At 33.0% G+C, this 20,011-nt stretch overlaps 1 protein-coding gene across 4 annotated transcripts in view; it reads left to right on the forward strand.

Moving 5' to 3' along the window:
* Positions 1-19,031, forward strand: part of Ptp61F (Protein tyrosine phosphatase 61F) — a 37,143-nt gene extending 18,112 nt beyond the window's left edge. For 3 of the 4 annotated variants that reach the window (XM_075308077.1, XM_075308078.1, XM_075308079.1), the window contains exons 3-8: positions 1,852-2,025; positions 2,104-2,366; positions 2,423-2,648; positions 2,720-2,866; positions 2,924-3,513; positions 3,593-8,168. In XM_075308077.1, the coding sequence (XP_075164192.1) occupies positions 1,852-2,025; positions 2,104-2,366; positions 2,423-2,648; positions 2,720-2,866; positions 2,924-3,513; positions 3,593-3,794 (1,602 nt within the window). In that variant the 3' untranslated portion in view covers positions 3,795-8,168. Of the gene's footprint in view, positions 1-1,851; positions 2,026-2,103; positions 2,367-2,422; positions 2,649-2,719; positions 2,867-2,923; positions 3,514-3,592; positions 8,169-18,675 lie in introns of those variants that run through there. The other variant, XM_075308080.1, reaches the window with a different exon arrangement.
* The last annotated feature ends 980 nt before the right edge of the window (positions 19,032-20,011 follow it).

The raw sequence follows: 20,011 nt of genomic DNA on the forward strand, positions 1-20,011 counted from the left end.
AAAAAGTTATTTGTGTCAATTAATTTTTTAATTCAAAATTAAAAAATTTCTTTGATTGACTTAATTGATTTATTTGTGCCTAGTTTGATTAAAAAGGTAATTCTGCTTTAATCAACTTTTTAATTGGAAATATTTGGGTGAAATTCTTTTTTTCTGTGCAAGCAACATACAGATCGCCCCCTTAGAACTGCGGCAGGAAGTCTCCGCAATACACTATGAATCACCTTTATGTGAAGACCAAGATCGTTCTTGTGCGTCCTGGATCCTGGATTTTTATCGCAGTAACCATCCAAATTAGAAATGTGCGCGTGACACGAAATTTTGTGACAAGTGTGATCTCATGAGTCGTGAATAAAATTAAAACTAAATTTCGTGAAATCGTGTGAATAACGAGAAATATCGTGAACCATGCGAATTGTTGTGTCACATTTTCGTGAACTACGAATATTGCGTGAGTCACGAGAATTTTCGTGAATAACGAGAGTTATCGTGTCCCGAAAATTTTCGTGAATCTCGAGAATTGAATTGATCCGTGAGTGAATCCCTACCCATATGTCGTGAGTGAGAACAAATATTTCTTCGTGAATGTGCGCGAGCATAGTAACATTTTACTCACGCGCACACCTGTCATCCAAATCACGATATTCTGCATAGATAATCACCACCAAGGAACCGCACTTGGGGGGCGCACAAAAGAACCTTGTTGACTACCTATAGGACAATTGGCCGGTCAGTGGTAAACTATGTAGCGCCAGTGTGGACACCTCAGACAAGCGACACGCAGTGTAATAACATCCTGACCTGTCAGAACGCTGCCCTTACAACAGGATGACTTCGCAGTACACCCCTGGATCACCTTTATGCGGAGACCAAGATCATCCCGGTGCGTCGACACAACTACATGTTGACAAAGCGGTTGCTGGGTTGCTATCGAAGTTGTCATCCAAATCACCATCTTGTAGATAGGCAACCTCCACCCAGGAATGTAAGTATTGATCTTCACCTTCTAGAGCCCGAGATACCGCGTTACAAAAGTGAGCCTCTAGATCAGGCAGCATATCAGACAGGTCTGAACAGGATTCATGAGGATACTGTAGCTGAAGCGGTGAGAAGCTACAAGGTTAATCCTGCTCTCGGAGTCCGACCACCGCCCATAGCACCGGAGGAGAGAGACCTACCACGGCAGACCACGGTGGTTTTAGCCCAATTAAGATCAGGCAAGTGCAGCCGCCTCAATTCCTACCTATCAGTGATTGATAGCAGCGTAGATGACGTGTGTCCCGTCTACAACCAAGAGCCACATGAGTAGCGTCACATTTTCGCTTCCCATCTACCTACCCGACTCACCAAGAAATCAAATCACATCCTAGTAGCAGCGTTCCTTGATCTGGATACAAGCTGATGTACCAAAGCGCAAAACAAAAATAAATCAAATCACAAACATTTTAACAACATCAGCCACAGAATCAATTAACGTAATAAATTACTCGACTACACCTTTTTTGTGCTTATTTCAGTCATTTTTTTATTAGGTTCAATTATAAATGTAATTGTTATTTCACACGTTCAATCATTACTTTTGTTTGGATATTCTCGTCATTCATTTTTAACAGACTTTATAATGTAAATACAAGATAATATTCAGTAATTAACATAGTTTGGCGATATTTTGTTTTCTAACGAACTTCCGGTTACAATTTTTGTGCAACGATATTTCTTGAATTCTTTCAATTAAACATCCACGGTGTTTCTATTATTCAGATCTAATGCAAAATGAAATTATACTATACAATACAAATATTTTTTTAGTTTTAACGAACAACATTTTATTATTTAAATCTATATTTTTAGGAAATTAGAGAAACATGCGAACGAGAGGCCAATGAGAAGCATTTCTGTACCAGCGAATCGGAGAAATCGCAAAATCGTTGCTTGAACCGATATAGAGATGTTAATCCATACGATCATTCAAGAATCATTTTGCACAGAGGCAGTGTAGACTACATCAACGCAAATTTAGTAAAGGTAAAAATATCGCATTTTTTTAATAGTAGTGGAAAAAATATTAACAAATGCTCGATGTCTTCTTGGCGGTGGTTTAAGATGGCACGCGCCGAACGAAAATACATTTTAACACAAGGACCCTTGATTGATACAGTTGGACATTTTTGGTTAATGGTTTGGGAGCAAAAAACAAGAGCAATCCTTATGTTAAACAAGTTGATGGAAAAGAAGCAACCTAAATGTCATTTATACTGGCCGGAGCGTAAAGGTCCTGAAAATGCGATGAAATTGAGTGAAGTGAAACTAACAGTAGAATTTTTACGTTGGACGGAATACAAAAATTTCTGTGTCCGATGGTTCAAGTGAGTTCCATCATATCTGGGATAAGTACAAAACACATTAATCTTGCATTTTTTAGATTAACTGATTTGCAATCGAATCAAAGCCGTACTATTATACAATTCCACTATACTACCTGGCCAGATTTTGGAGTGCCCAGTTCACCAGTTGCGTTTCTATATTTCCTTAAAGAAGTCCGGGCATCGGGAGCATTAGATCCAAGCGAGGGACCCGCTGTAGTACATTGTAGTGCTGGTATTGGACGTTCTGGTACCTTCTGTTTAGTAGACTGCTGTTTGGTTCTGGTATGACTCGAACTCTTTGGAGTAATTGATCGCTTAGGATTCGAATCGTTACACTATTTTGATTCTTGTAGGTTGACAAGGAAGGTGTAAATAATGTATCGGTCCAGGATGTGTTATTCGAATTAAGAAGATATCGCATGGGCTTAATTCAAACCGCCGATCAACTTTACTTTTCATATCAAGCCGTAATAGAAGGCATAAAACTACTTAAAGATCAGGTTTGTTGTTTTTCTTAGTTTCAAAAAAAATTAAATGCATATGTTATTTAATTGTAGAAATTCATGAACTATAATGAAGTGGTTTACAATTCTGTCGAAGATCATTGCCAACAAAGTGATGAATATAATTTGGACGAAACACCACCGCCTTTACCACCACGTACTCATTCGCTTTTACCCATGGCTGGCAGTGGAGCCGACGGATCTTTAAGACTGAACTTACCCGGTAATAATTCACAGGGCAAGCCTTTGCCAAAAATACCAGCCAGTGCTAGTTTTAATGATGATTTGTATGCACCCGACAATGACAACACCAACAAAGATGCTTTGAACAACTTCATCAACAATGAAAGAAGTTCCGATGCTAATATGACCCATAGACCGTTACCCCCACTGCCAACCCAGAACTCATTAGATCGTGTACATGAGTCGGATAGTGATGAAAATGAATACTCTGAAGAAGACAGTGATTATCATGATGATGAAGATGATGATGACGATGAATCACTAAATGAAGTCAATGACAATGAGGCTGAAAGAGGGTTTAAACACAAACTTCAGCAAAACAGTATAAGAGCAAATGAAAACACAGATGAAGATGCAAAGAAATCAAATGGCATTGAAATGGGCAACAGTGAAACTACAAGGTAATAAGATGGAACTCCTTCATATTTGACATATCCGCTCAATTTGTTGGTTTGGCTGTTTTTTCTTTTTATTCCACAGTCCTGATAATGAATTGAGACGTCGAAAAAGGGCAGAACGCCAAGCGAATATCGAGAAAAAAGTGAATGATATCAAGAGGAAACAACGAGAAAGCGAAGAGAACAAACAATCGGCGAAAAAACGAAGGTCATTAATAACTTATTTAACAGCAGGTGTTGTTGTGGGTGTTATCTGTGTTTATGTCTATTCAAAATGGACCTAAATCATATCGTAATATCTCTCTCCGACTCTCCCCCTATCTCTCTCTCCCTCTCAACCACAATTTACTCTTCCTAACGCGCCCCACCCCCACCCATGCCACAGAGAATAGTTTCTCTGTTAGGTGTTTATGAACAGGAGGCGATCAATGAGCATAAAAAATCACTATTGGGAATATGGAGTGAGAATATGGTAAAAAAACAACAAAAGAGCGTTTCAATTTTTTTGTTTTAGCCACATCCTTGCATAACATCGACTATATGAATTTTCGTTTTTTTTTTTTAACAATTAACATTAATTATGAAGAGCAAACAAAACATATAATCTAATATTACATGTGAAAACCAAGTTTTTGCAATTAGAGATCTTTATTATCATAACTTAGATGAGCGCACATACACTAATTATTTAAAATAAATCAGACTAGACATGAATATATATACGAACATACACACACACACACATACAGTGAATGAAGACAGAAGCGCTGAATAACACTTATAAGACGATGTTACACTTTTCCACTTGCCATAATTCTCTATCGAAAGAAAATGAATTGCAATTTGGTGATTCCCATACCAGTTTTTTGTTGTTTACATTTTCTAGATTTTATTCAAAACGAAATATTTATTTTTTTTTATTAAATTTGTCCACCGGAGAAACATTCAAAATTCATGAAGCACATCGGGTTTGAAAATCATTCTTCTTGATTTGATTTTTACATTGTTGATATGCGACCATAGAGTTTGCATTCTATTACAACCTTCCAAAAATGGCCTGAATTTTGATACTAAGTAGAATTATACGCCATTGATATTATTGAAGATAGAGGAATTTATAGGATAATTTCTACAAAAAAAAACTTATCCAAGTTTTTGGTAGATCCTATTTTTTATATGCTATAAAAATATTCAATTTCTCCACTAGTTTTTTTTTTTTTTTTTGTTTATTGTGGATGTTTGTAGCCATCTACATATTTCATCACTAATACGAATGTATGACATAGTGTTTCTCGAAATTCTTTACACATATTGGTTGATTAAGTTCAATTACATTTTTAACAGAAATGTAAAAAGTGTTAACAAGAATTATGCATGTTATCGCGATTTCGATTCTTGTTCTCCACATGTTCAACTTTAAAATAATGAGTGAAATAAGCGAACACATTATGTTGCCCCCAAACACCGATTTCTAGATAATTCTTGCCAAGGCCTGTTTTCTTTTAATACTAGATGCTCTATTTGGATTGTTTCGCACTGGCACAGATAAAATCTCGCCTGTATTGACATGTTGAATTTTGATAAATTAACATTATATATTCTGAAGATAAAGTGTTATAAATAACCACATCAACAAAGGTTTAATAATATTTGAACAATTTACACATTGAAAACGTAAGTTTTCGCTTTCTGCATGTGTGCATACGGCTGAAGTCAATTATGTCGGGGCTCTAGGGGCAAATGGTGGCGAAACTCAACAAAGGCATAAAATCCTTTAATCAATTAACAGTAATTTAATACATAAAGCCATAAAAGGCACAGTATGTGACATTTTGGGGTTTGTTAGACCGATCTCCCGACTTTACTTCCTAGAGTCATAAAGTTTTCTAGAATCTAGAGTTATTTTGGGACCATAAGGATTTATGCTAAATATTCTTGCTATAGCTTAAAATAGTTCATATACTGTGAAACCTCTGGGAAGTGAATTCGCACGATCGCCTAAATTTTGTCCACATTTTGGAGATGTCCAGTTATCTGAGGTTAATTCTAATATGTTAATATAGCAAACGACCCCAGACAACTGTCCACATTTGGGAGGTGTCCGGTTTTCAGAGTGAGCAAGTTTTAGAGGTTTTACTGTACATCCATATTCTGATATAGCTCCAATATATTTTTGTGTGCCATCCATGGGTATATGATTTCGGCCCCGTCAAAAGTTCGGTTGTTTTTCTATTTTTTAATTAACTCATTTGAAAACCATACCCAAGCGATCATATATGGTTACAGACATACTCATCATAGCGTAAATACATTAAATTTGTATTAAAAAAAGAATTAGAGTGTAACAATTGGCATAAAACTTATTACAAACTACATAGCTGTTTAGTTTAAATTTCATGAAGATTGCTGCATTAAACGGAACAATCTTCCAAAAGGAATGCAAACATATTATACCACTATGATGTTCGTAACAAGGACTTCACAAAACAGAAAGGCCAGACTTCCGACTTCTTTAGGTGTTTTTTGATACCAGTTTTTTAGTGCAAAAATCTTGACAGCATTTTCATTTATTGGAATTGTAAGAATATATCCGTTCATTTTTTTCTTTTTTTATTCGAAAATTGTGGTGGAATTGTGGTTTTATATTAACGGATCTCCAATATACCAAGTTAGATTAGGGTATGGTGCAGCCCGATTTATTACAGGCTCACACAAAATGCAGAACACTCACAAAAGTGGTGCTTAATCGAAGCATTTTCTTCCGTATCATGACAACACATGCGTTATTATAGATATCAGGGGTGATATCTGACGTCTTCGAAACACTATCATATCGACCCAACAAATCCTTTAATTTCCAAATAATCTTGAAGAGAACCTAGTACATAATTGGCTAGTAATTACTATTAAATGTAAATCTTTATTCCTTTCGCAAGGACATGTCCAATGAGGAAGGTACTACTCTGCAGCATTATCAAAAGCTTGGACGAGATATCAGTACAAAAGTAGTTCCCCTGGAAAATGTTAAGTAGTTCATAGTCTTGCTAAATCATCCGCTACACCTGTGGCCAGGTGTACAAATGGATAATAAAAATATAACCACAGATATATTTGCGTTTAGTAAACATTTTTGTGGGTATGGTGGAACATAAGTTGCCCTAAGTTTATGCTAAATAGAAGTCTACAATTGTGAATATTAAAAGAAAACAAGTATTTTATTATCGTGCTCTTACCAGCTACAGACATGATGTCTGTAGTTTGTTCTAAATTGTTGTTGCTAAAATTCATTTTTAGCAATAACCATTGTATTGAAATCGTTTAAAGGAAAGGCTACATACTAATTTAATTACTTCTCCAAACATTGAATGGATGTTAGCGAAATAAAACCTTTTCGTTTAAATGGTTGAAAAGCTTGATGAAATGTGAACATTAAACGATATTTCGAACCCTTGTTTTGTGTTAGTGGCGTAAAATAATTTGAATTATACGCTCAACAAAAATGTATACTTCGAATGGAAAGCTCAGATTTCCGACTTCTTTAGGTGTTTTTTGATTCCAGTTTTTTTAGCGTTAGTGACGTAAAATAATTTAGTACAATTTCTCAATGGCTAAAAACTATGTAACTCCAATAAGTTTTGTGGAAAGTTAAGACCGGCAAGTTCGTGATTCACTGTAATCATAGAAATCTCAAAAATAAGTGATTTAATCAAACCTATTTAAAAACGTGACTACTTTCCCTTTTTCAGCAAACAAAAACTGCTGAAATAACTATTTGCTATCATTAATGATTTTTTTTTTATTATTGAGTACATAATAATCTCATCAAAATGTAGAAAATTCACCTTTGCAAATATCGGAAAGTCTTCATTTCTTTCAATATGACACATGGCATGGTCTACAAGCCGCACCTGGAATTAACACAGAAAATAACCTTTAAAAATATTTTCTCACCTCCATGCTAAAAAAAAAAACTAAAAGAGGGTTAGCCATAACACCGTGGTTCGCGTTGGTTTTTTTATTCCACTATATTTCTACCGACAATTAATCCAATTGAGTTGTACCTACATAATTTAGTTTTAAATTAACTTTGAAAGTGCCAACATTAATTTGATTGCTTATTTTTATCTTGTATAACTGTAATGAACATGGTTCAACATTAAGTGCGGTTCGACGTTAGTTATTGATTGGTTTTTGGTGAAGGAGGACAAGAAGAGTTAACGCTTTCAATGCTGGCAGGCCGATTTCATATGTGTGATTGAAATGATTTTCCAATTTTCATTTTATTCGATAATGAATATCATAAGTTTTGGTTGAACACTACCAACTAGTAAAACATCAAGAGGCATTTAGGGAAATATATGTACCACATAAAAAACACCGGCTTAAAATTGATATGAAATACTTAAAAAATATATATATATATGAAGTGAATATGACACAGTTACACACATACACAGATGGAAAAACAAATAGTAAGAACATTTGACACATATTAAATGTCATGTACACATAATTATATAGCAAATAATGAATATACAACAAAAATCTAAAAAAAGAGAATCGATTTATTTTTATAAATGTATCCTTATAAATCTAAAGAAAACCCAAACAATAATAATAAACAAAGAAAACTTTAATACAATAATAACGAAAGAAAATGTTCTCTTCCTATTTTATTACTAAGGTATGTGAGATATAGCAGAGTTAAAAAATCTAGTGATAAATGGTAATATAAAAAAATAGTTTGGAACTATTTCTAATCTTAAAGTATTGCATTAGGGATCCGAATCCAAAAATCGATTTTTTGCCCAAAAAAAAGTGCAGTGGAATTTTTTCTACCATTGATGTTTGTTGACACAAAATCCGACTTTTCTCAATTTCGATAGGTCGAGAAGTCACACTTTGCATAAGTCGACTTTTCCAAATTTTAAAGAAGTCGACGTAGTCGCCTAATGCAAACGTCATAAAATAACCTTTGGAAAATTGTAAAACGAAAAATTGGTATTGAATTTTTGCAAAAAGTTTATGATCTCTATTTGAACCTGAACCATAGGATATCATTGACCATTTAATCCAAACCAATGGCAACTATTAACATTTATCGTTAAAAGTTGCAAAAACTTTAATTATTTTTAAATATATATAATAATTAAATATTTTTAATATTAGTTGCAAATATTTTGGACAGGTGAAAACTCATACTTTTAAATAATTTTATAAATTATCAAAAAGTCTTTGTCGTTAGTTCCCTTATTCCCTTAAATCTATAAAACTGACCTAATAAGCAACAACAACATTAATATTTTTATTTTCATTATAATTTCGGTTTCTTTCCAACAGACAGTGTGATTATTATTATTATTATTATTTGTTTAAAATCATAATAAGATATGAAAATAAATACAAATGCAAACGTTTTGTGCAGCACTGTATTTTGATCTGCTGAATTCGAAAGTGAAGGTTAAAATTTTTTTATGGGACAGTTTTTGAGATATCCCGTTATTTTTAGTTTTTTTTTTTTGAGATATCCCGTTATTTTTGGTTTTTTAATGAAGAAAAACCGAAAAAGTAAAAATAACGGGATATCTCAAAAAAATTTAACCTTAATTTTCGAATTCAGCAGATTAAAATACATAAGTCGTCATCTCTCATCAAATGTACATGAAAACAATTTTGTTTTGTAAACTAGTGTAATTACGAACCGATGTGAATAATTTTCCGCATGGTAATCGGATGGCCAAATTTCAACCGGATCGGATGAAATTTACATCTTCAGGCACACACAAAAAAATAAGTTTTGGATTCTATCACGAAATCAATTGATCCAATTATTTTTTAATTGAAATGTCTTCACCGAAGGCAATTAAAAATTGATTGATCCAATTAAAAAAATAGTATCAATTCTATTCATTTTTGTGATTGAATTAATCAAATCATCAATTAAATTTTTAATAGAACATTTTTGAAAATTCAATTAAAATTTTAATTGGAAACGTTTTGATGAAATTTTTTCTTTGTACCTCCACTCCGGAGGTACATCTGGGGATCGGTTCATATGGTGGCTATATATATAACTATGGACCGATATGGACCAATTTTTGCATGGTTGTTAGAGGCTATGTACGAACACCACGTGGCACATATCATATTACTAGCCATAGCTATATACTAACACTATATAACAAATGTTAATCGGATAAATTTACTCCTCTAAAGGCTCCGCAAGTCAAATCTGGGGGTTGGTTTATATGGGGGTTATACGGTTCCAAAAAAACGCATACCAATAAACGGTTCCAAAAAGACGCATACCAAAAAAAAAACGGTTCCAAAAAAACGCATACCAAAAACACGGTTCCAAAAAAACGCATACCAAAAAACGGTTCAAAAAAACGCATACCAAAAAAATGGTTCCAAAAAACGCATACCAAAGAAACGGTTCCAAAAAAACGCATACAAAAAAAACTGTTCCAAACAAGCGCATACCAAAAACGATCAATCTGATACGACAAAAATAGAGTTGAAAATTTTGATTTTTGCAATTGATAGAAAGCATTCCACATAACTCGTCTCTGAAGGTAAAATGAAGTCCTTCCTAAGCCATTACTTTTACTGTACATCCAAAAATGCTCTTCTAGAGATGGCCTTATTTTCACTTCACAAGAATTTCTTTTGAAGCTATATATAATAATACCCTGTTTTACACAGTTGCAATAAATTAACCCTCTGTAGCTTAGTCGTAGTCTGAAAGACACCGCAAAATGAATTTTCGTGCGTATCTTCCTAAAGTGCGAAGCATCGATCTCTCCGCTGTTAGTACCGTTTGCTTTTATTTACAATTTGTTAGATCTGTTTGCTTAATACCCATATGTTTTTTATGTTTAAAATTAGACCACCTCAGCTACAGAGGGTTAATGACAATAAAATATTCAAAATTTTATTATGTATAAAACACAGTCAGGATAAGTTATATAATGGAAATTTCCAAAAAAAATATGTGAAAAGTGTACCGATCCATTTCTCGGTAGACGTGGAATTTGCTAGTATTAGTCAAAACGTCTCTATGTAAAGACAAAAGTCCAGAAAATTAAAAAAAAATATCTTTCCGTGTTTTTCCTTATCTATGTAAAGACAAAAGTCCAGAAAATTAAAAAAATATCTTTCCGTGTTTTTCCTTATTTTTTTTTTAAGAAATCCGAAATTCTATTTCAGTATCACATCTGAAGAACTAATGCGAAAGCAATGCAGTGGATGCTTGAAAAGATGACTTCCACCCTATGACAAATCCATGTAAAATTCATTGCTTATGAGCCAAATTTCGACTACTTCATGCTTTTTTGTTTGCTGAGATACTATTAAAAGATTTACTAAATTCGTATTTCCCACAAAAGAATTCAGAATCTCTTAAAATTTGTAAATTTTACCCCAAATGCGCTTACCTTGAACATCGTATACAAACATGTCTGTGTAAAAATAACATTATGCTCTTGAACAAGTTTGGTGGGACCATACTCCTTCTCTCAGTATATACTAAGTCTTTGAGTGGTATTTATTTCTCTCGTATAATATTTTTTAACGAGTTGTATTTTTTCATGTAAGGAGTATCCAATTCAATAGCGTTGGCCTACATACTGAAAACATTTAACACAAATAACTGAATCGTATAGTAAATATTTTTATTTATTTATTATACAGTACAAAACTTGATCAAAATTTTTCTTTTACATATGAAATGAGCGTGTTTTTAAAGGAACGTATGTTACTTTCAGTTTTTAATTCAATTGGAATTTCATTAACCCCCATTTTCATGAAGCTCCGTTAGTTCGTTAGCTAACGAACTTTTAAATGTTGAAAAATGTTCAGTTAAAGTTAACCGACGAGAAGATATTTGAAAATTACTTTCTGTTAACTGGCAGTTAAAGCCTAACGGAGCTGCATGAAAATGGCCGTTAGTAATTTAAACCCATTATATATTAGTTTCGATAAAAATGTGTTCTACTTAAATTTAATCAAAAATCTTGAATATTTCGCAAATTGTACGGTTGAACGTCTGCTACATATGTTATAAAACTATGCATATACTTTGGAACTAATTCATGTTTTATTTTAAATATAAATATCAATGCGTTCATTGTAAGTCTTTGGTTAACGGACATCCATTTTAGTTTATTCAACATGCTGATTGTATGTGTTAAATGATGACATTTTAGAACAGTACTCAAAGTGAGGTTTAATAATCGCATTAAATATATTGATTGCTGTTGGAAATGAAACTTTGTTTCGTATTCCTTTTAAGAAAGCATCATTTTTTGAGATAGTTGTAATGTGCATCAAACTTCAATTTTTTGTCAATTACAATACCTAAGTACTTTATTTCCTCGACTTGATTCACTTCTTGTCCATCGATTAGAATATTTCCTTCAATGACTCCATTGATACCCATTACGTCCCTGCGGTACACCAATTCCTACTGCACTCTCTGATGAAACATAATGTCCGCATTTTGTTCTTTGTGTTCTCTCCTCTAGGTAGCTTTTAAACCATTTACTTTCAACTCTTTACTCCATATTTTTCAATTTTCTGTACCAATATTTCTCTATCGACTGTTTCAAATGCACGTTTTAAGTCCAAAAAGATGGCTACGATGCAATTTTTATTCGTGACTTCAGATTTCCATTGAGTAATAACGAGATTCAAAAGGGACTCAGTGATTATGCCTGAATCTTGATTGCGTTTCGATTAATACATTATTTGATTCAAAGTAGCTGTCTAGTTTCCTGTATATAGCTTTTTCCAATATTTTACTAAGAATCGGAAGCATATTTACTGGTCTTATTTCATTGCGGTTATTCGTATTTTTTATTTTCGGTATGGTTATTACCGAAATTTAAGCCTAGTACTAAGATCACGTTTTCGCACGAAAAATTGTTATACTCCATATAAAAAATGTTAAGCCTAGTACTAAGATCACGTTTTCGCACGAAAAACTGTTATACTTCATTAAAAAAACGTTAGCGCGGAATAAATGAGAAATCTTTGTTTTGAGCCTTTTCAGACACATATTTATACAACCGTGGATTTTTCGCACGAAAAAATAGGCAGGCATATTATTTCGCATTAATAAGTTAACATCCCTGGATTTGAGACCCTACGTACGAAGATAGATGTAGATATTCGATTTTCGCAGAAGCGAACTTAGTACTAAGCATTACGCGGAATATATGCGAAATCTTTGTTTTGAGTATTTTCAGATACATATTTATACAACCCTGGATTTTTCGCACGAAAAAATAGGCAGGCATATTATTTCGCATAAATAAGTTAACATCTCTGGGTTTGAGACCCTATTTACGAAGATATTCGAACTGAACTGAACTGATTTTCGCAGAAACGAACTCAGTACTAAGGGAAAATTCCCCATCGCATAGATTCATTTATTAAACGTTTTATTGCTTCACCAAGCAAGTCAATGTTATTTAATAGAATTTTTACTGAAAGAAAATTTTGATCTTTTTTTGTATTCATTCCTTTTAATAAAATTTTCAAATCATTGGTATTTATAAATTTGAATTTGAAGTTCTCTTTTGGAACGTGTGAAATATTATTTTCATACTTGATCGGAGGTATACTTCTGACTACTTCTTCTACACTCTCTATAAAGAATTTGTTCATTTCTTCAGCTATGCGTTTGTTATCAGAAATTTCCTTAGCAATACGAAGTTGTGATTAGTATTGATTTCTGAAATGCCTATAATTTTCCCAACTAGTATTATCGTTTATCCATACAGCTCTATGATGTAATTGTTGTTTGTGAGCTTTCATTCTCTTTAAGTTGCTATTAAACCAATAGTTTAGTGAAGTTTTTGATTTTGTTTCTTTCGTGCGCATCATTGGATGCAAAGTCCTATTAATACTTTCAAACAGACGTTCGGCGTAATCATCAACAGAATTTACAGGATGGTAGTAATATATGTTATCATTAACTGTGGTTCTTCGGAAAAGGTCGTCGTTATAACGCAATATTTGGATATTCTTAGTTGTGGTAACTGTCTCTCTTTTTGATGTAAACTTAATTTCAATTGACTCGTGGTCGCTTATTTTGAGGTTTGTACATGTTTTTGCAGTACATAGGTCATTATTGGTTACTACATAATCAATTAAGGTTGAAGTAGTATTAGTAATTCTGGTAGGTTGGTTTACAATTTGGTTAAAAAAAAATTATCATTTATTATTTCCTCAATTTTTTGTCGCTTTGTAGAATTTTCATTCCAATTTATGTTGAAATCGCCAACAATTATACCAATGCCATTTCCACTAATTTTGTTCATTTGGTTCCCAAAAAAGTTACAGAATGTTTCTTCTGAGCTGTTTTGGCTATTTGGCGATCTGTAAACACCAGCAATAAAAAATTTTATATAACCTTTCCAGATTTCCACTGTAAGCCACCAAATCGTTTTATCGATCGCTATACACTCAATAACTCTCGATTACCATGAATCTTTTATATATAGAGCCACACCACCCGTATGCCTAGAATCACCATCACATCTGAAAATACTGTAGTTTTGAATAGAGAATTCTCTATCCTCCAAGTCTGTAGTTAGGAGTATTTCACTTAAGCAAATAAAGTCAAAATCGTTTTCACCAAGTATGACTTTTAGATCCTCAAATTTAAGTACAACCCACTTATATTCTTTGGTTGCTAGTATTGCACCCTTTCTGCTTCTCGTCTTTCTCTACGTTTCAGAACACGGAACCCAGTATCTCGGCAATCATAATTGATGTCTATATCCGATAAATGGAACCTCTCTTTTGCCTTTAAACAATTTATGCACTTGCATATGTTATTATTACGCTCTCTATACGAATGGCCAATCTCACTGCATTTAGAACATACCTGATTTTCATTTCTGTAATGTTTCGACGTGTGAGCGAATCTCCAACATTTAAAGCATCTTAAAACGTTCAAACTTTCATATACAGGACATCTATCCCACTCTATATTAATTTTCAGTCTCAATTATGGCATTAAATGTGTTTCTATTTTTATATGACCTGTATATCTTGACGCATTCCAAATAATTGCATTGTATATTGTTTTATTTTCTTATAGCTGCAACGACTGAACTTTTATCCCACTCCTCGCTTAAACCGGCAATTAACAGTTTAGGTTTTCTCGTTGATGGTGATTGTACCTCGTAATTTTCTCCCATTTTTTCCTTAATATGTTCTCTTAAAACGTTACGTGCACTCTCTCCAATATTCGTGTCTGTTCTGGTACACACATGTACAATTTTCGTGTGGTGTCACACTTAAAAGGTGTTCTGGCCAACACTATACACCGTCATAGACCTGAAAAATGTACACGAACATTTCTTTTGTGTAGGCTTAGTGTACAGCCATCGTATGCAAAGTTAGAAGTTTTTATAACAAATAAATAAAAGATTCTGAAACTTTAATATGTTTTTTTATAAATATTTACAAATTTTATTGGGAAAGTCACTTATATATGGCAGAAACCACGGTTTTAAAAATCCATATAAAATTTGAACCGAAATTTCCTCTGATTGGTGTATAAATTTTGGGGTTGTTTTAATCAGCTGATTTTCAGTGTGTTCGAAAGTATAATGTTGCCACAATTTTTAAAAGTTTTAAGCAAAATTATCTTTGATTTTTGTGAATAATATCCGCTTTCCTAAACAAATCAAAGGTCTTTTTGAAAATATAAGGTAATTAAATTATAACTTTTACAAAATCAATGGGCTAAGAAAAGTGAATTTTACCAAATTTATTGCATGAAAAATATGGCATCTTCAATTCTGCAAAGTGTTCTTGGTGCACAAATCACTGAGCAAATTAAAAAAAAAACGCCGCCAATATCTTTCTGCACATGGAGGCCGCCACGATAGAAAATTTGTTTGCAATATTATTGTAAATATTTAAGCAATACAAATGAGAAAAACCTTAACAGAATAGTTAATTATGTCCACTATAATTAAATTTCCTTTAATGTATGGATGTTGAAAACTGTTTGATCAAAACCAAAATAAAAACTTCTCCGCCGTCAAAAACAAAAAAGAGAACGACACGGCGATCGTTTGTTCATGAGTAACATTGAGGAGGGATAGAAAAAAACATCAAAACAGATTTGAAGCATCACGCAATTGTCGCCTTCTTATTTGTTCTTGATAAATTCCTCTTGTCCTTACATTATTCACTGCTAACAAAAATCTGGCAGGCATTTTATGGCTTTGAATAACACACTTACATTTAATTTTTTATGTTTAAATATGTTTTGTTTATAATTTCTGTCTGTAAAAAATATGGCTTGCAGAAAAAATCAGCTGTCACATTTTTCGATTAAAAGTCCGAAAAAAGTGTTCACACGTGTGACTCAGAACAACTAACTTTGTGTGTGGTGTGTAGAAAGTGTATAGTGTGGTGCACAATGCGGTGTGACCCAGAACAGGCATGATTATAGCTATCATACCCATAGACCTTATAATACATAGATGATCCACTATTCTCTTTAAAAAAAATGTGTCAGTTCCAAAAATTAATTTTCTCTTCGTTATTTCTTTTACTTGCTCATTGAGTGATGAAGGTTTAATCCTCTCTTTTACCTCTCTCTCTCTCTCAGTTGTCTCAGTGTTCTGTTCATTTTTTGGTTTCAAAATAACGGGTACATTGTGGGTAGATTTAAGCTTGTCTGCACATGTTTGTACTCCTGGATTAGTTTTGTTGTTATTTTTCAGCTCGCTCATAATTTCTATCGTTGCCTCTTTAAAGGTGGGTATTAAGTTCAAGTTTAGCCGCTAAAATCGCTATTTTTCACGATTACTTTTCTTAATTAATCCACCTTAAGGAATACAAACTTTGTGAAAATTTGCTTTGGGGTATTCCCCATCAAGTTATAATAAAATTTGCAACAAATATGTATAATTTTATGGCGTTTTTTTAATGATTTAGTTTTCACTTTAGCGATTTTAGCGGCTAAACTCGAACTTAATACCCACCTTAACTCGTTTCTCCACATACTTGTTGTTTTTGTTAATTTAGCTAGTTGTTTGTAATTTTCATTTGTGACCAGCATAAAGTTAATACAAGAACCACACAAAAATTTAATATTCTGGTGTTTAAAAATTGCATCGCACTCGTACTTTGATAAGCCAACACATTTCATATGAAAAATGTTTCCGCAAAAACTGCTGCACCTTACTTCCGTGTCTCGGCAAGTGGTTTTACATTTTCCACAATTTAAACTCATGTTTTCTCGTGAATTTAATACCATTTAAGTGAAATCAAATCTCACTCAAATGGTTTGATAAGTGTTAATGTTTTAGATGTTGTTTATGAAAAAAATATCCAATTTATACAAGAGCTTTCGCGTCTGGTTGCAACGAATGATCGAACGAAATATAAAATAGCAGATTTTCCTGCAGATCAAACCCATGACCCTGTCCACATAGTGGCGTAGGTTTAAATGTTGCTTTGCAGTTAATCGAGGCAAGAACAGAATACATTAGCATCTGTATATTAGTCCGTTTTCCTAATGGTAAAAGATGGTTACTATGTTTGAGTTTTTCCACGAAAACACCAAATTAGAAGTGCACAAATATGTATAACTGACAAAAGAAATAATTTCACAAACCGTTCAAAAAATGTTAACGCCATTTGTATGCAAAATCAATCGTTTCTTTTCGGTCAAATCAATATTTTAAAGTTTTCAGATGAATATCTAAATTGTCACAGAATATACCAGTGTCCCAAATCGTCGTATGCATCGATATATAAGGGATTTACCATGGCTGCACAAGAAGGTTGAATCATGGGACCATATGATTACAATTTTTTATTTTGACAAAATTTTAAGATGTCAAAATCATATGTTTATGGTGGTTGTAGCTCTGCAAATGACACTACATAGCAAATGCATCTAAAACCAACTCACGCATTCATTGCTGGAGAATTGTTCGAATATGACTTTAGTATCTTAATAACATATTCCAGTCCCAAAATACCACGCACATCAATTTTTAAACTGCATCATGAACTGATGGCTCTTGCGAAGAGCCTTTTGACTGACTTACATTCTTAACTTTGGTGGGTATTATAGTCTTATTTGTCTCATATTGGCATTCCTCGGATGAATTATCCACTTCACAATCACTCATAGGTGACGCAATAAATTTGAACCTTTACTTTTCTCTGGATTTGAATTATTTTTTTCAGGAGAATTGAAAGAATAAATAATTGCCACTTTTACCAATGCCATACGATTCTTTTATCAGCTGATTTTGACTTCTTAAAATTGTAAACAACATATTGAATTTTTTTTTTTGTAATCGTGGTTCAACCTCTTTATACAGCCATGGGATTTACCATGATGCTGTCGAATGAGTTGTATCTCAAACGGCGAACTAAAAACGTAGTTAAGGTGAGTATTAAGTTCGAGTTTAGCCGCTAAAATCGCCATTTTTTCACGATTACTTTTCTCTAATAATCCATTACAAAGAATATAAACTTTGTGAAAAGTTGCTTTGGGTCATTCTCCATCAAGTTTTAATAAAATTTGCATCAAAGAGATACAATTTTATACCGTTTTTACTGATTTAATTTCGGAAAATGACAATTTTAGCTGCTAATCTCGAACTTAATACTCACCTTTAGAGAGAACAGGCTGTAATGTGGAATGTAAATAAATTGTAGATTATCGCTATTGATAATAACTGTTTTAATTATCGGGTAACTAAAAATGCCTTAAAGTAAGAACCTAACAGGGAATTTAGGGAAAGGTCAAGGGACTTTGTAAATTAAGTAAATGTGTAGAACTCATTAACCATTTTAAAAGTACATAGAGAAAGATTTACAAAGTGAACTTAGATATTTTATACAGAACATGTGGTGAAATTCGTTACTGAATCTAATAGGGTTTGTATAGCAATTTCGATCATCGTAAGGCAAAATGCCAACACAATCGTATTCTTCTAATATTGGGCGAAATTATGATATTTCTTTATCTCTGTACTATCAACAGTATTACTAACATGAAATCGTAGTAGTTTTATAACAATTTTTTAGCTATAGCATCGGTGAAAGAAAATTTAAATTTTTCTAACTATGTCTAATGTGAAAAGTAATTCTTGTATTTTTTTTATATTTTTACAGACATCAAAAAATGTAAAGAATCACATGAATGAGCGATAATCATGAATGTGACCGAGGTCATGTTGATACATTTCATAATTTCTCACATTATTAATCAAAACCACCCAAACAATTTCAAATCAGCCCTAGCGTAGTCAATCCCCGCCAATTGCATTGACTTCCATTGTACATTTAACCTTAGTATCCCCTTGCTAGCCTATAGCAGACGCAGTTACAATTTGTTCAACATTTACATGAAATTTAAAAATATATAATTTTTATTTTTTTCACATTTATTTAAATTTGTATAGCTGAAACACAGTTACTTAATAAAACTTTATAAAAACTTGTGGTACATGAATTAATTGGAAGTATAATAGACCTGTTTTATTTTAGTGATATATGCAAATTTCGTATAAGCTATCCAGAATATCGTTGCACTGGTTGTTCTTCCCGTCTGATGTTCTAGATGGAACACCAGCTGTTGTAAAGGGTGGCATGAGACACTAAGAATATGTCGTCGGCTTGTCCATTGGGAGTATTTTCTTCCTCTCTCATAACATTTGTATTTTGATTAGCAAGACTGTTTGTATTTACCCCAATGGTGTTTCATTTCCTTTCAATATATGTACACTTTATTCGCCTTTTGTCGTCATAAGTGTTGTGGCTATTTTCGTGTGAGAGGTAAAGACAAAAGTTTTATCCGAAAGTCAAGTTTGAATTATATACAGAAATAAGCTCCAGAGAGAAATATTTGTATAATATAAATACTTCTATGTTCTTGGTACGGAAGATTGCATCTATGTTACATCAAAGCGAGCAGGGTCGATGGTTTGAGAGAAACCAATTTCAAGTTTCTATCATTTCTAAACCTCTTGCCTGTCAGCTGACAGATTTGTTCCAGCACCATTCATTTCATTTGATTGTTTACAAGTTATTTTGAACTATTATTCAGAAATGAAGTTATTCGTGGTGGAATTCGATTGTAACAGCTCTGCCAACATTTTTTGAATCTGAGAATCCCCACCACGTAGAAAACAGTCGTATACGTGTTCCAAAACTCGTAGAAAGAGGTATAACCTTTATACGAATAAAAACACATTGATCATAATGCCTTAAAAAGAAATTATGTTGATTAATAAGTTGCAATTCTGCTATATAAAGGGTGATTCTTTTGAGGTTAGGATTTTCATGCATTAGTATTTGACAGATCACGTGGGATTTCAGACATGGTGTCAAAGAGAAAGATGCTCAGTATGCTTTGACATTTCATCATGAATAGACTTACTAACGAGCAACGCTTGCAAATCATTGAATTTTATTACCAAAATCAGTGGCAGAAAATCCGCTTTTTTAT

The sequence above is a fragment of the Haematobia irritans genome, chromosome 4 (genome assembly GCF_050003625.1).
Source record: "Haematobia irritans isolate KBUSLIRL chromosome 4, ASM5000362v1, whole genome shotgun sequence".
NCBI lineage: Eukaryota > Metazoa > Arthropoda > Insecta > Diptera > Muscidae > Haematobia > Haematobia irritans.